The sequence below is a fragment of the Amphibalanus amphitrite genome, unplaced genomic scaffold (assembly GCF_019059575.1).
Source record: "Amphibalanus amphitrite isolate SeventyFive unplaced genomic scaffold, NRLGWU_Aamphi_draft 000447F_arrow, whole genome shotgun sequence".
In the NCBI taxonomy this organism is placed as follows: domain Eukaryota; kingdom Metazoa; phylum Arthropoda; class Thecostraca; order Balanomorpha; family Balanidae; genus Amphibalanus; species Amphibalanus amphitrite.
The window spans coordinates 425,806-443,503 of record NW_024881941.1 but is presented as its reverse complement, the minus strand read 5'-3'; the positions used below and the strand labels follow the sequence as shown (position 1 = coordinate 443,503).

The following is a 17,698-nucleotide window of genomic DNA, read 5'->3' as shown; positions in this document are numbered from 1 at the left end:
TCTTCTAAGCTGTTAAGCTTATTGTTTCGTTTGTGTGACTCTTTCTTATGTTTCGAGTTTAACGAGATCAGCCGCTAAGCCACTACTTCGTTTTGGAATCTCCTTTGGTGAAAATGAAAAAGTCGCTGAAAAACAAAAACAAAACGAAAACTTCACTCCGGATGGTACGCTGCCTTTAAAGATGAGTTGCGCTGCTGGTTGGCTTGCTTCAACGACATGCGGGAGCACAGCTAGCAAAGGTGCGCTCTGCGCTCTGGAGACTGTGCATCGGGTCTTTTGTCTATTTCCCAGTGGTAAAGCGAAACTTCCTCGGTCCGCGAAATTCAGGAGCCCTCCCTAGTGAGCTCAGTAAGATTGCTGATAACGGCTACCCCCTCTGGGCGTTTGAAGGTAGACGCCCAAGCTCCCCTACCCCCTTTAGAAAGTTCGTCGGCAACTCGCAAAACTGCGTACGGAGTTCAATGACGCATGCTGTTGAAGAGTTCTACCTTTCCAGCGTCAAAGGTTAGTTTAAGTTGAAATAGCGCCGTCACGCTTTTAATGCAAGACTGCCTGACTCCATTGGGTTTCGACTTTGCTTGTTTCTCTGGTCTAAATAAAACTTTTAGATACAAGTTTGGGCAAGAGTGGGTTGTTAGAGCTTGATTGATTTGGGCATGCATGAAACTTGTCGTGACACTGAAGAAAGGTCTGTTATTGTAGTTTTTACTTTGCGTATGTTTTTGGGACTAGGAAGACAAGCGTAGATATTTAATAGATATAATTTATACGAAGTTGAGTGGGTATTCACGATAATGTCAAACGGCTTCTGTTGACATTATTGAGCTCCTGTGTGGGCCTGGTAAGTTCGTATATTTTGTGATGATGGCGTTATAACTACGAGCTGAGATGGGCGCTTAATCTGTCTGTGGCGTTTTACGGCGCGTAATTTATGCCCAAGCACATCGTAAATTATATCTCATAGTTACGATTAGGCCTGTTTATGATGAAGGCAGGTTATACATTTGTTAGATGTTCGTATGTACCTTACCTACCAATATTTTAAAGGAATCCGCACATTACCAGATATATACAGTCAGCTATAGTAATTATAGGTATTCGCTCTAACGAGGAGACATCGAGCGTCCATGCTTTGCGCCCATGAAGCCGAGCCCATGCTAAGGTCGGAGGAGGCCAAAACTGAGCCTGACTCAGGGTCTCAGGGATGGGTTAGGAGGGAATACGAGGGCGTCTACGTATGACCTGGGACCCGTCAAACCAACCCGTCAGGGTCAACCAACGTCATTACTGGGTAATGCATAGTTACATACACTACACAGACTACACTGAAATGATGCTTGTACAATTACATCATTGTGAACTTGAAGTGGGCAGCGTTCAACAGCACTTGTATTGAACAACGTTCCTGGCTGTGCACGGTAGAATGCAATGTCAAACAGAGACTGACGTGCTAGCTGCCTTCTTTCGGACGCTTTGTTGTCATATATCTCCGATCAATGGTCACATTTCGAACTCCATCCAAGCTCCATTCATATCGGCACTTTTCATCGCTCATGGCAGTGTCAGTTGCACCCTGCTCGTAAAATTTACGCCTCTACTGGGTGGACCTCAGCTGAAAATAATCGCCCTGAAAATCGCTGCGCTGACGTCTGTTGAGCCCGCCCCTGTCGTCGGGCGACGCTGGCCGCGTCGTTCGGATGGCTTTACGATCAGTTGAGCTGTCGTTAGGGGTACCTTCATGGTCCGACGGCTAAAGACCGAACGACGGCCTGCTGATCTGTAGGCTGCGGTCGCCCAGCTGGATTTGTGGTCTGATCTGGGATCAGAATTGCATGCGGAATGTGTCGCCATGGGTACCTATATGTCTACATATTCATGCCGTATTTGAGTAGATATAGATGAGTAGGCCACCGGTTAACAGTTAGCACGATGCAACTGGTACTTTCCTCGCAGTTCTATAATGACAGTGTGAGGCTGCTGCATTGGTCTGATTAACCCGCGCCCTGCTGGGGGGGGGGTGTTTGAACACCCCCCCTTGTGGTTTTTCGCGAATATCTCAAAAACGGCGGCGCGGAGCGCCGCCGTTTTTGGTACACCTTATCATACATCAATTATACACATGTTGTGAAAATTTCAGACCAAGGTCATTCAAGGTCAGGTCACCAGGTCACTTGAAGTGACCTCACCTCATAAAAAGTTTCAATGTCTGTCATAGCTACACCGAGTGACCGATCGCTTTGAAACTTTCAGCGATTGCTAAGAGCAATAGCATGTACAAAATGTATATCTCAGAATTTTGATATCGATGACCTAAGGTCAGGTCAATTTTGCGACCTCACCATTATAAGTCAATGGGAGAAAATTGAAATGCGCCTCTTTTGGATGAAAGACATTATAAACACTCCCAAACACCGAATTACAAGTGGTTTAGACACACTGAACATGAAAATGGTGTCCGTGACCCTTGTTTATGCCCTGAGGTCATCTTAGGTCACGAATGGTATCTAACAGTTTTTCGCAAATAACTTTTGATAGAGGCATGCTAGAGCGATGAAAACGCCTTAGATGTGTTCAGCTCGACGATACGGATCGACTGATATGCAACATGACCCTTTCCGGTCAGGTCATGACCTTGACCTGAGGTCAAATTTTCAAGTTGACCTTTCAAGGTCAAGTTATAGTTCATTCGATGCGTCTTGACGAGAGGAACACGATGCCGGTAAAAGTAAGCTCGTTCAGGGCTTGGGTCAAAAGTTATTGAAGAAAAACTGTTTCCGAAAAAATCGGCTATTTTTGCAGTTTTTGCCCCCTGCAGGCAAAACCGTTGACGTTAGGTCAAATCTGAGAGAATTACTCAGAAAGGGCGTTAATAGGGCTATCGAATGCGCTTTTCCGCGGCGCTGTAGCTCTATTGGTTCCCGAGTTATGCGTTGGCTTCTTGGAAATTTTCGCCATTCGACCTGGAAATCGGCGAAATTTTGCCTTCAATGACCTCTGGTGACCTGACCTTTGACCTGACCAAAAAATTGACCGAAGTGATTTCGTCATTATTTTTGACGCTCTTTCGAACGCCGCCTTCCGCGTATCGCTACGTGGCCCAGGAGCCGAGTTACAAGGGGGGGGGGGGGTGTTCAAACACCCCCCCCCCCCAGCAGGGCGTGGAAATCCAGGACCCCCAGCCGGGCGCGGGTTAATTAAAATATGGAAGGTTAAAGCGGCGCTCGCAATGTCCTATTTGGTTTCCTTTCGTGACCAGTCATGCATCGCTGTTCATCATCGCCTTGTTTCTTAGTTAGAAGAAACACATGCTATAAAGGCGCTACCCAGCGATGAGTTTACAAATACTTTAAAACGGCAGTGGTCGCTCGGCTAGTCATTAGATGCCGATCGACATCGATAGGAGATACCTAAAAGTCTCTCCGCAAACAAGATCTGATGCATAGGTCTACTGGATTTACTGTGGTCGGCTTCGCTATAGCTCTCACATCTCAATCTGGAAAGGAAAACGCATACTGCATTCATCAATCATACGTGTAGCGATTTCACTTCTTATGTGCTTCCGACGAGTACTAAGGATTAAAGAAAGGAGACCACGAGCCACGAGGCGTCCCGCGTCAGCCTCACCCGTGCAGTGCATTTTCAGCGCTGTGGCGGCGTGCCGTCGCGCGGCGGCAGCTAGTGGGAAGGTAGACTGTGCCGCCTGACACGCCGCCACTGCGGGCTAGCCTACCAGCGCAGAGCCGCCGCTACAGTATGCGCTGAGCGCACAGCAGCCGCTCCCGCCGCGGCGTCCGCGATCTGTGTTAGCCTGCAGGGTGGGTAGCCAGGCAGCTAAATGTCGAGAGCATGTCCGTCAATAAAGGAGGTCGATAAAAATACATCATGGGCGAATGCGAGCCTGCCTGCGCCGTTATAACCTTTGCCTAACATAACTTTCCCGAACCTTTTGGGAATATGGTTATATATTGGATATTCAGATTGGATGATTTTGAACATACGGAGAGGCATCCTAGAATATCACCTGGCTGCCTCTCCTCATAAAGCAACTTCTATTGCAATAAGTCACTGCTAAACAAGTGAACAGGATGTATTGCGAAAATTAAAATTGCATTCTAGGGATTTATTTCTGTTGTCGAAAAGAAAGCTGATCCGGGCAGATGTTTATCATCTGAGCTGAAGGAATTCAACTTCACCAAGGCTCACCCAACCCTACTGAAAAAGAAGCAAACGTCTTTTCTCATGAGATCCAAATTAATAACGTAGCTAATAAAGCCATTGACGACCAAGAGATACATCACCTGTACCTATCCTCGCTCCGACTTGTGGTGGAAATGAGACGATGTCATCTGCATTAGCGAATTTATCGGCGATCCGTCTAATCGTGTAATATCCCGAGAGAAAGACTTGTAACAGCCTTACAGGCAAGAGGAAATAAGAAACGCTTACACAGCAACGCGACCTTCGTCGTTATTGTCCATCGGAAAACTGCACACTTCAGCCATAGGCTGTTGAACGGGAGGTTTCACCAGGGCGTTTTATTGCAGCTTCCGGGAATTCAGAGATCGCTTAAGTCAAAAGTGTATAAGATATTTCGTGCAATGAGGGGATGACCAACATCAGCCTTCCTTGTCTTGGACAGTTCCACCGCCTATGACAATGACTAATAACTAATCACGGAGTATGTGTGATTAGTGTAGTGGTACACAGCTGAAATGGGACTACATGCTGCCAACACCAACCAGTGCACTGTGCAGTGACCAAAGATCAAAAGCATGCTCGGAGCGTGGACCTATACCGCTCCGTGCGGACCGAGGGCTCTTGACGTTTTTATTATAATATAAAATGCATTTATTTTCCAAGGAAGTGTAGCTTGTTTCACCGTAGCCAACGGATCCCACTTTACGGATGCTTCCTTCGTTATAAAAGGGACCTGTTGCCGAGGCAATTAGACGATGGTTCTGAAAGCTATTGCACTTGAACCGTATTTCACCTTGTTCGTGCGTCTAGTGCACGACTGGCTGAGGGCCGTCTCAATACCGCCATTTGAGAACGTAAATTGGCTGCGACCTACAGATATCCATGCTGCGTTATTTGAGCACCCTTTAATACCGCGCCGGAGATGGCAGAGCGTCCGAGCGGACCGGTATCTAATAGCGAGCGGCGCCGTCGACACAAAGGATGCCCCCGGGGCTCGTCCTGCACGGTCGGCGGCGGCACCGAGCCGCTATACCCCGCCCGCAGTGATCAATGTGCGCAGTGCACCGCCGGTCACCTCCAATAGACGGAGCGGGACTCGGTATCCAACGCAACATACCTACCTGGGGATCTTGTCTGTGCGCCACCTTCGGACTTCTATGCCCAGGATTCATGTGCGCATAACTTGAGGCATAGACCTCTACAGAGGTCTATGATTGAGGTAAATTAGGTACTTGTAATAGGTATGCAATGGAAATGGTTAATTGAAGAAACGCCCAGGGCTGGATGATAATTAGTTGAAAGCCGGTTCGTAAATGAAATAAACTTCTCAAAACCTTTGGTCAAAGACCCTTTACGCCAACATAAATGAGCAGATATTATCTTCCTGCTGACAGGGGCGCGGGAACTACTTTCCGACTGGGGGGCACACCATAATAGAGATTAACCTAGGGTACACTGAAAAAACGATTTGAGATTCTTTTCAAAGGCTGCTCAGGGAATGCCGCATGCCGATCTCACAGCGTATGCCGACCGGGAAATGCTACTCAAGTGATTTCATTTAGTGGTCTCATCTATATTCAGCTCTCACTTGAGCTGAGATTCGATGCATCCCGTAAGTCGATTTTCACTCTCACTCTCAGATAACCTATTTAATGCTCATGCAAGATGGAATTTACTAGCGAGCACGAAATTTGGAATAACATGAGAAGCTGATTGGTGCTCAAGCTGTTACGCAATTGGATCTCGTGATAGACGCGCACTTTTCACCGGCGCCATTTTCTGCGGATTGGAGTGCGGGCATCGCGTCAGTGTGACTGTGGCCGGCGGTTTTGTGTGATGGATGGTAAGTTTTTTTAATGAAATCGTTGGAATGTTTCTGTTTCCTGTTTCAAACAAAGTGAAGCTAATGTATATGCATTTAAAGCTGTCCTGGACATAATCGGAGAGGAGAGCTTTGAATGAGATTGCGCCACAACTGGCTGCAGGTGAGATGCAGGGGTACCTAATTCTTTTAAATTCTTTTAAAGGACAGAGGTGTTGGCTTGGGTGGACACTGGCCATGATAGCCTTGAAAATAGCTTCTAAGCATATGTGTCAGAACAATTTGATCTATGTTGTATTTGTCATACTTAGGTATAAACTATAAAGTATTGATTTGGGTGGGAGATGGCACTCGCAGAGGAATAATTTTCCACTCCAGTCGGGGAAACTATGGTAAAATCTGCTATTTTTAGCAGTCTGCTATTTTTAGCAGAAATCTGCCAAAAATAGGTACGCATGTGACGTCATCATACCCAAATATAGCAGATTTGGGTACGGCCCCATACAAAAGCAGATCTACACCCTAATTGAAGCAAATGTGCATCAAATGCCTGGCAGATTCATGATGAGAATAGTGCTGAGGGTGATCTCTGCTATTTTTGTTCAGATCCGACTATTTTCAAATTCATTATTTGAAAATAGTCGGATCTGAACAAAAATATCAGAGGACATTCTCAGCACTATTCTAATCATGAATCTGCCAGGCATTTGATGCGCATTTGCTTCAATTAGGGTGCAGATCTGCTTTTGTATGGGGCCGTACCCAAATCTGCTATATTTGGTTACGATGACGTCACATGCGTACCCATTTTTGGCAGATTTCTGCTAAAAATAGCAGATTTTACCATAGTTTCCCCGACTGACTCTCGCTGATATTTGAAATTAATTTTCTAGTCTTAGATGATCCTTTGGCATCAATGAGAGCAGTAATGCCAATACAAGTAGCATAATACCTACTACACCAGGTTTAGTAGGTATTGTGGTATTATGGTAGATATTACGAGCCGGTCCCATAGCTTAGTTGGTTAGAGCGTTGGACTCTGCATGGTGAGAGCATGCATTCTGGTTATGACAGTCCGGGTGGTTCAAAGCGTTAAGGGCGCTCAACGGTTATTGGCCTCCTGGCGGGTATGATTGTGGTTGGTGGCAGACTGCAGTCAGTCGAAGTCAGTGAGAGGGACAGGCTGTGAGCAGGTATGTGCGTATGTTAAACTTTGTCCCTAAATTATGTCATACAACCATAATTGCACGATCGGAAGGTAGAGGGCAGGGCCATCGCAACAAGCTCACACCTGCCTCGGATTCATGCCTCATCGTTCATGCGTCACCAACTTAGCTACGATGCTGCACGCTGCCTGGAGCAACATCTCTGCTGGCTCTCAGACGGATGTGATTTACACCGATTTTTCCGCGGCCTTCCAAAGCGTTAATCATAAGCTGCTTCTTCACAAACTAAAGCATTCTTTCCATATTTCGGACAAAGCTTTCGATTGGTGTGAATCGTATCTGTCTGGGAGGCGGCAGCGGGTGGTTGTGAAGGGCAAGTGCTCGGAGTGGGCGCCGGTAACGTCGGGAACACCCGAAGGCGGGATTCTCTCACCATTGCTCTTTGCGTGTTTCATTAATGACCTACCGGAGTACGTAGAGGCGAACGCACTCATGTTTGCGGACGACGTGAAGATGTACGGGAAGGTAGACAGCGACGCAGATGTACAGTTCATACAGCGCCAGATCGACTCTTTGTGCCGGTGGTCTGCAAAATGGGGCCTGACGCTCAATGCGGCTAAATGCAAGGTGCTCACCCTGACATTGAGGCGTCAGCCGGTCTCCAGCGCCTACACGATAGACGGAGTCGAGCTGGAGCGAGTGAGAGTCATGCGCGATCTTGGCGTGCTCATAGATGAGAAGCTGACGTTCGCTGAACATGTTGACGCCGTGGTGCACCGTGCTAACAGAGCTCTAGGGCTTCTTATTCGAACGTTGCAGACCGGAAAGTGCGGCCATACATTTGACAAGTCAATGAGAAAACCAATCATAGGCACCTTCTGTGCAAACGTGCGCTCTATACTAGAATTTTGCAGCGTGATTTGGGGAGGCGCAGCCGAAACTCACATGAAGAGGATAGAGCGCATCCAACACAAATTCCTCATTTGGCTCTGCGCACGGTGCCGTGTCACAGATACAGCGCTCGAGTACAACGACTTGATCCAGTTTTTCGGCATGAGCACGCTGGCAGCAAGGCGCGAGCAGCACGATGCAATGTTCATTCGTAACATTCACCGCCACGCCATCGACTCCCCGTTTCTTCTGGCTCAATTCCCTTTGGCTGCTCCCACTCGGCTGCTTCGCAACTGGAGCACTTTTCACGTGTCTTACGCTAGGGTGAACACCGTCAAAAACAGCCTGTTCAATCGCATACCGATGCTCAGCAATATGTTTCTGGACGCAAACCGTGACGTCGATGTGTGGCAACATAGCCAGCTACAGTATAAGAAACGAGTAGCAGCGTATGTCCGCTCGATGCAGCCCTGTGCACATTAGATAGAACGGGGAGATGTGAACTGCAGCTTTTTCTCATACTTTTAACGAACCTAGGTCTGCTTGATATTTTCCATCCGTGTATGTGTGTGTATGTGTGCGTGTGTGTGTGTAATATGTAGGTATATGGGACTACGTCCATCAATGGGTGCCCATGCCCGTGGATGTTATGAAAAATAAATAAAATAAAATAAAATAAAATAAAACCTGTTTATGACCAATTTAGGTGGCATTGCACTCATTTCAGTTGGGCAAACTAGACTTTTGGAATCAAAATATGGAGGCATCAATAATTTGATTCTGGTGGGAGGAGCTATGACCAAATATGGGCATGGAATCAATTTTTTGATTCCTTTGGGTACAATTTTGACTTCAAATGTATCGTTACGGTTGAAAAAAGGCCCATGACGGTGAGATTTTTCTTTAAAAAGGTAGAAAAGTGTGGTAGGATTGCAAAAAGTGTTACCTCAAAACTAAGAAATTGTCCCTTTGGCCTTATGAATGGGAAAAAGACAGAGCCACTGTCCATTACGTAAAAGCTGTTTTGAGAAAATCACACTGTATGTTATTTTTGTATCATGAATCGCATAATAAACAATCAGTATTTGTGTAAAATGGCAAAATGAAATTTTCAAACCCTTAGTTATCATTGTTGTAGTGCTTTTATATTTGTTATATGGTTTTTACCTGTTGCTTCAGTTTTTGTATTCTTGACATTTAAAAATTGTGAATTGTTATCAAATGTAGTGAAGGTAAAGTACAACAATGCTATAGGTATCTGTTGTGGTGCTGAGGATACCACTAAATGAGAATAATAGCAAGATAGATGCTGTATTCTTGCAAGTCATTGTTGCCTATCTGTTAACATTACCTGTGAATCAAAATAATGATTAGCCAGCTGATGGGGAATCAATATTATGATTATCTGTTTAAAGTGAATCAATTACTTGATTGCCTTTCACTGCCTATAGAATTCAAATTATGATAGTATGATAGGAGCAATATTATTTTGCATAGGAGATAGTTCCAGCATTTCTGTTCAAGATCAGGCATGCTCCTTCTTGAAACACTCTCTTATTTTTATGTGATTGGTAAGTTAGAAATGGTCTGCATTTATGCCCAAATATGGTCATAAGGAATCAATATTTTGATGCCTCCATATTTTGATTCCAAAGGTCTAGTTTGCCCAACTGATTTCCGTAAAAATGCAATTTCAGCCATCTCCATAGTTGTGCAATGACAAATGGCTGAAATCTTTAAACAGGTAATTTTCAATATCTCTAGTTATCTCGTTACCGGTAACCAATGTTTCCCAGGTCCACAAATGAAATATTGTCATTGCCAATACATTACCCTTGAGCGTAATACCCCCAGCACGGTGTAAATACATCGTTGTGTGACTTATATCCACAGAACGCGGTGAAGTCCAAGCTAAGAAATAAACTACGAAACGAGCGACACCGGCACCCAGCGGAGGAACGCAGCGGCGCTAAGCGCGCCAGGCTGAGCGGCGAGGCGGCGGCGTCTGCTGGCCTTCCCAACTACACGGCTGACGCCGAAGATGATGAGCTGGTGGATGCAACATACATCCTGAAAAACAAGGAGGATCTCTCATCCGCCGAGGCGGTTGAGCTGAAAAAGAAGACATTCGTGGCGAGGCGGACGATGCTCACAAAGCGGAAGGAGCCCCTGACGGCGCTGAAAGAGCGGTTTCCGTGGCTCTTCGATAGTAACGAGGTAAGAGCAAGTGAACAGATACCGCTGTAGCTGGCCAAGTAGCCACCAGAGGTAGCTAGGTCATTCAGCATGTTTCATTTCACTAGTGGTTGGTCATTTTCTTAAAGGCGTCAAATGTTTGTCAAATGTCAAACCAGATAAAAATGTAAATGGGACCAGGGCTGCGAAGTGGGAAGCGGAGTCGCCGGAGTCATGATAAGAGAGCTGGAGTAAAGCTGGAGTCGACCAAGCTCCCTTGACTCCGACTCTTGCTTATTAGAATAAGTTAAATCGCTTGCATCATCAAATTGATAATATTTTACCTCTTAGGTAAACAACTTGCAATGACTCAAACCAACTCTGAATGACTCTAATTGACTCTAAATTCATTACAATCGCCTGGGAGGGGGTTGTAACAACCCCACTCGTCTGCCCATCCATGCTATGAGAAATAGCCTGCCCATGCGAGGGTTAAACGTTTGCTCCATAGACTAATAATGGGCGACGTCGGTAGTTGACCTGACCTGAGGTCACGAATAAAAAAGTTGAGATATACATATTGTAGCGATCTATGGATGCATACAGTTACGGGGGCGCAATATGACCACGTAGTCGACGCGACCTTAAGCCCCAATAATCAATCGTGATTCGTTGACAGCTCACTCCACAGCAGAGTTTTGTGTATTGAACGTGGTCCGAAATGAAGTTTTGACTTTGCCCTGACCAGGGGGGGGGAGGGGGTCAAATTTTGACACAAGACGTGTTTTGCATGCTAAGTAGGTATGATTAATATTTCGGCGCTGTGCGCGGCCGTGTTTCGAGTTTGGAGAAAATGAATTTATTTACACCAAAACAGGTACATTTAACAGCACAATAAAATGATGCGGCGAGACATCATGCACGGGTGAACCAGATCAGAAGGGCGGGGCAGCGGGTCTAGGTCGGGGCGGACGCATATCAGGGGCGCCGCCTGGCCGTTGACGCCTGGCCGTTTCGAGTTGTCTTTCAAGAGGAAAAAGCACCAGCTGGGAGAATTTGCCCTCCCCCCAGTACGCGTGTTAATGACAATAAGTCAGATACCATTGTCAGCCTCCAACAGTTTTTCTTGCGAAGTAAGTCCTTTTGACATATCTTTCCATGATTACAATGTTAACCCTCTGTTGTAGGTCTGGGACGAGTTCGGCCGCATTTGCGGCAGCGACCGCCGTGAAGCCGCCCGGGCTGTCATCAATCGGACTTTTGAAGCAGTGTCCCGGCGTTTCTTCACAAAAGACCGTGAGTCATTAGCTTTTATATTGAAGGAAGACTGTCACGTTGTTTTTACTTAAAACGGTTTTTACTAGACCTGACCCACGTCCTAGCCCACCCTGAAGTTCGCTTTCCGAATTTCGTGCCCGTTCGCGACAAATATGTAACCGAATTTCAAATTGGTGCCATCATAAATTTTTGGGCGAGATATAAACTATTTTAAAGCTTAAACGATTATTTGTAAATATTGTTTAAAGTGTGTTAAAATACAGTTTAAAGAATAGAAGAAAATTTTGTGTAATGCAACTTCTTAAAATCATTTTCCCAAAACGTTAACTTATGAGATCCGATCTTCCTTTTCCCCTCTACCCCTGGGTTAGCATTCTTGTTGTTAATGCCTTCCGTCTGCCTTCCACTTAACTCTCCACTGTTCTCTCTTCCTTCCCCTCCCCTCCCACCATCTGGAGCCCTCAAACCAGCCGTTAGAATCCATACCTGCTAACATGTTAAAAAAAAACATGATTTATGTTTCAGAGGGCGAGGTGTTGCGGGCGATAACCGACATCCTGAAGATTTCGTCCACCGCCCTCTCAGAGGGGCGTGTCCAAATGAGAGACGGAACAGTCCAATCTGAGGACTTGGTACTGTGTCGGTATACCGACGAGCGGGAAGGACTCCTCCTGTGGGCGGTGTCCCACTCCGTGTTCGCAGTGAAAACTGAGCGGCGTCTGGACGCGCTGCTGCAGTTCGTTCAAGAGAAAGCCCTAGGGGTGAACGAGCCCATGTCGGGCACCAGTAGGAAGCTCTGTGAGAAGCTTTCGGCCTTCGTCGGCCTGTAATGATCTACATATGTAGAGGTCCGTCGGGCCTTCGTCGGCCTGTGATGTTTTGGATCTTGATGGTTAGTGTTTAGTTTAGACTAAGGGTGCTTACAGGGTGCTTTTAAATACAGACAATTGTTTTGCGTACTGCTCTGGTGTTATTTAAAGCAAAATATTATCAGCATCTCAAATTAATCTGTATTAAATGGTAAGTTATTCACGATGTTTTTCTGCGCCGGTCGAACCTTCTCCTGTATGCTAGGCCAGAATCTAAATATCTTATTTTGACGGAAAACAGATTTTAGCCCGATGCCCAGCTTCTACGGAAATGTTGCAAAACGTATGCGCTGTCACCACGCGCATGCCTTTCACGCCACAGCTCCTTTCAGCTGTGGCGTGAAGTGCATGCGGGTGGTGATAGCTCAGAACTTTCGCAAAATTTCCGTGGAACTTCGGCATCGGGCTAAAATCTGTTTTCCGTCAATTTTTTTTTTTTTTAATGCTGGCCTATGCTTACAGGAAAAAGTTCGACCGGCGCAGAAAAACATCGTGAATAACTTACCATTGAATACAGATTAATTTGAGATGCTGATAATATTTTGCTTTAAATAACACCAGAGCAGTACGCAAAACAATTGTCTGTATTTAAAAGCACCCTGTATGTGTGGTGGTACAAGAGGCTGCCCGGTCGGGTGAACTTCCCGGGGTCGCGTTGACGGGCTGAACTCGTCATACAGTGTTAGTCCTGACCAAGGTGTTAGTGTTAAGGCGTTTGGTGCGAGAGGCTGCCCGGGGTCGCCTTGACGGGCTGAACTCGTCTCACATACTGTTAAGTCCTGACCAAGGTGTTAGTGTTAAGGCGTTTGGTGCGAGAGGCTGCCCGGGGTCGCCTTGACGGGCTGAACTCGTCTCACATACTGTTAAGTCCTGACCAAGGTGTTAGTGTTAAGGCGTTTGGTGCGAGAGGCTGCCCGGGGTCGCCTTGACGGGCTGAACTCGTCTCACATACTGTTAAGTCCTGACCAAGGTGTTAGTGTTAAGGCGTTTGGTGCGAGAGGCTGCCCGGGGTCGCCTTGACGGGCTGAACTCGTCTCACATACTGTTAAGTCCTGACCAAGGTGTTAGTGTTAAGGCGTTTGGTGCGAGAGGCTGCCCGGGGTCGCCTTGACGGGCTGAACTCGTCTCACATACTGTTAAGTCCTGACCAAGGCGTTAGTGTTAAGGCGTTTGGTGCGAGAGGCTGCCCGGGGTCGCCTTGACGGGCTGAACTCGTCTCACATACTGTTAAGTCCTGACCAAGGTGTTAGTGTTAAGGCGTTTGGTGCGAGAGGCTGCCCGGGGTCGCCTTGACGGGCTGAACTCGTCTCACATACTGTTAAGTCCTGACCAAGGCGTTAGTGTTAAGGCGTTTGGTGCGAGAGGCTGCCCTGGGTCACGTTGACGGGCGGAACTCATAGTCACACATAGTGTTACCGGGAACTGTCTTTTTGTGATTACTATTATAATAAATAGTGAGTTGTCATGAAATGTTTTGTGCGGTTTTGCCCATTTTATCGGGTCCGACAGGCTGAGATGCGATTCGAGAATCGGATGAGACGTGAGAGCAGTATCAGCTGAGACGCGATACCGGAATCAGATGAAACGTTAAAGCCATATCAGATGAGACGCGATACCGGAATCAGATGAGACGTGAAAGCGGTATCAGATGAGACGCGAAGCCGGGATCAGATGAGCACTCTAAAACGGGTGCTCACGTGATCCCTCCACACATTCTCAAAATGTGTTGTCTAAATTGAATAGGAAGAATGAGAACCCTTTTCGGCATCAGATGCCGGAAAGGGTTCTCACTGTTTTTTCAGTGTACCCCCAAATCTAGTTTTCTCACCGGTTTTAGGCCACTTATTTTTCACCCCTCGGCTTTTTCAACAAAAAAGAAAACATTTGCAAAAAAAGTGTGGTATTCCGTCTCAAAGCTGTGGGGGCACCGCCCCCACGGCCCCAGAGTTGGGGGGGGGGGGGCAAGCTGCCCCCACTGCCCCCCCGGCTCCCGCGCCTATGCCTGCTGATCTTCTTCACTTTCAGACGACGCAAAGGTATGTAAATCAGGAAGTTTGACGAGTTTTTATCCAGTGTTCCCTGCAATACGCTTACCATATATACATTCATCTAGACATCGTTATCCTAGACCTCTGTACACCAAAACACATTGATTGATTGATTGGTTTATTTATGTTTTGGTCAGGTTATCTTGTTATCACGTTTTTATTTATTTATTTATGATGACCTGACGTTTGTCCCTTTCCTTTCCATACAGCAGATGCACGCAACTCCATTTGGGCAGCAGCGGCACTCGCGGTTCTGGAGCTCTGCCCCACCATCTTACAACTTTCGTCATTTTTTAATAAACAAATTTAGTCCGAATGGTTGAATGGGCGGACTTGAGGAGTCAGAGCCCGCGCGCACTAAGGATAACTTGTTGTGCTGACCCTGACCCCACCACCCGATCGCACAATGCCAGTTATATGGCGCAATTTTGTCCGAACGTTGAACGTGCCCTCACGACTAGACTCGGCCCCCTCCGCTCACTCACGTTGCCTGGCTTCTGTGCGGTCCCTGCCACAGACACGCACGCTATTACACGTAGGAGCTAAATGTGGCCGCCCGCACCGGGGCTTGAACCGGGCTCTCATCACCCACCGGCTTAGCGTCGAATTCCGGCGCTTGTATCCAATCGGTCACGGAGAGGACTTAAATTCATTCTTTCCGTATCCTTACCCTTGTAATACCTACGTGTGTTCATATTCGTATCATATTCACCGTCACCTCGACTGAAAAGCCGCAAGTTATGCATGTGGATGTGCACAAAAGAATGCACTCAAAAGATTGACGTCATCGCTGGACATATTGTTGCCGAGAATAGATTATCGGAACGAAATCAATGTGGGATAGGTACATACATGTGATAGCCCTTACCGACTTCTATTCACATACTAAATTTCAGATCGATACCTCTTTTCTAACCAAGTTATAGCGAAAAAAATGATCAAAATTGATGACGTCAAATTTCCAAACTCAATTTTTAGCAATTCTAGACCACGTAGTGCAAAACAAAGACCACCATTAGACTCACCGTGACGAGCTGCATCGAATCGATACCCAGTTTATGCAAAATATCAACTTTTAACTTTGACCTTTTTGACCTGACATTGACCTGATGACCTCCACCAGGAAGTGACCTAAACCGTTCCTGATAACCAACACCATTGGGTTTGAAATGAAAAATTGGCCATAAAACATGCATCACACAGCCCTAGTGAAATTGGGTTCATGTGATGACCCTTGGTGACCTGACCTGTGACCTAAACTGGTACTTACCATCAGTGACCTTCAATAGCGGCATATGTACTTGGCAACTGACACCCTATCGCTGATTTTCGAAAAAAATGCGTTTTACTCGATGTTATAGAAGACCCGTGACCGGCAAAACATTTTATCTTTAACCTGACCTGTGCCGTCATCGGTGACCCCGAGGTCAATGAAATTGGATTTCTTCTGACAAATTTGACAGGGCTTTCGAACGCTGTTTGAATTTTGCGGATCCGTCTAGTAGTTTTGGAGATACGAGGTGGGCAAAAAATACCCCCCCCCCCCCCACCAGGTCTCGTTATAAACAGACCCCACCATGGCGCGGGTGGGACAATACATTCCTGCCCGGGGCTGGGAAAATTTAATTGTGTCACCGAGTTTTTTAATTGAAAGCACCGAGGGCCGGTAGGCCCGAGGTACTTTCGATTAAAATACGAGGTGACACTATTAAATTTTCCCAGCTCAGGGCAGGAAGCTATTTCCCATACATGCGTACCATTATAGGGAGCGTTGCAAATGTTTTGGAGGAACCAAAACGCCCCAATTTCAACCTTGTTGAGTCTTTCCTGGTTATGGTTTGTTGCGAAATAGCGTCAAAGTTTTATATGGTGATGTTTCACTTTATTCATGACAAATAATAAAATCCTTGCATCAAACACAATGTAGGTAGGTATATCATAAGCCAATCAAATAAAATGGACGATAGATAAAATGAAGTTATAAGGAGCAAAGTGATGCTCTTCAACTTTATGATGTGACGTCATTCATAATGACGTCATATAGTTGAGAGGTGCAGGAAAACGCCGAGGGGTGCAGGAAAACGTCGAAAGGTGCAGGAAAACATATTTTCCTGCATGTCTCGGAAACCAATCAGCATTGACTTCCTGTATGTTTCAAAAGTGCAGGATAATGCACGTGCCATTTTAATGCCTGGCTTTCTCGATTCAAACGTGCAATGTTGCATGTATGGGAATATAGCTGAATGAACAAGGGGCAAATAATTTCTGGACACCCTGTACATATATAGTTCTATTTTACTCATGATCTGCGGTAAGTATGTGGGGCCGTGGCCAACGCTGACGTATAGGTACTGATGTCACAAAATCGGTATTACCTCAACCTAAAATAAAAGTTAAACATAAATGTCGCAGATGATGCATACATTGTTAACACAGAAAAGGGCAAACGGACTTTTACGTCAATAGCGTAGGTATATTTGGTTTTTCAGTTACCTATCGTAAATAATTTGCAAGGAGGCGTTTTGCCGCTGTCATTTCTATTAAGACACGCGATATTGCCACCGAGGCTAGGTCGCGATATGACGCTCAGCATGGCATTACGCTAAAAGCCTTTTCTGATGTTGTCTTAATTGGAACCGAAGTGTTGGAAACGGGGATGCGTATATACTGCCTCTGGTATGACGTCAGCTGCCGCCGAACATATAAGTATATCTATTTTCCCGATACGTCCCTATATAGTTAGGTCCATGAACGCTCTGCACTACTGACGTTAATGTGGATCGGGTTTCAGCCATCATCTGTTATTAGAGCTCCAATGCCCTCAGGGCGGGGAACGACCTGGGCTGGATCCGCACACCGGCCATCTCGATACTGATTGAATTAGACTGATAAAGAGCTTCGGTGGAGGCCAAGGAGCGTCGCTCGTCAGGGAAGGCAGCGAACTTTCTAAGTATGTAATAAGAGATCGCTTCACCCGATTTGACGGTGAGCATCTGATTGGGATCGAAAATAACCAAAATAGCACACTTAGACCTAGTAAACTTAAAATATGACCAGATGACTCATAAATATCAATGTGATGTTCAATACAACCTATGTAGATGTTTGAACGATACCATCCAAGTTTATCGTTGGGACTTGGGAGCTGTTGGTGAGGCCTCTCCGGCTCCGCCCCCCCCCCTCCCCCTCCGCTCGACTCCCCGTCGATTGTGCAGTTACCAGGGCGGGCCGTTTTCACCGCTGCCGGGCCTC

The 17,698-nt window shown here is 46.3% G+C and overlaps 1 protein-coding gene across 1 annotated transcript; it reads left to right on the top strand.

Moving 5' to 3' along the window:
- The first annotated feature begins 7,677 nt into the window (after window positions 1-7,677).
- Window positions 7,678-13,872, top strand: LOC122391644. Its single transcript, XM_043385760.1, has 4 exons — window positions 7,678-7,884; window positions 9,970-10,293; window positions 11,439-11,547; window positions 12,055-13,872. The coding sequence occupies exons 1-4, from the start codon at window positions 7,678-7,680 to the stop codon at window positions 12,357-12,359; spliced, it is 945 nt and encodes a 314-aa protein (XP_043241695.1). The 3' UTR covers window positions 12,360-13,872.
- The last annotated feature ends 3,826 nt before the right edge of the window (window positions 13,873-17,698 follow it).

Coding starts and splice junctions, on each gene's coding strand:
- LOC122391644 (XM_043385760.1), top strand. CDS start 7,678: ATGTTTGCGGACGACGTGAAGATGTACGGGAAGGTAGACAGCGACGCA. Junction 7,885..9,969: donor ACGGAGTCGAGCTGGAGCGA/GTGAGAGTCATG, acceptor TTATATCCACAG/AACGCGGTGAAGTCCAAGCT. Junction 11,548..12,054: donor GCGTTTCTTCACAAAAGACC/GTGAGTCATTAG, acceptor TTTATGTTTCAG/AGGGCGAGGTGTTGCGGGCG.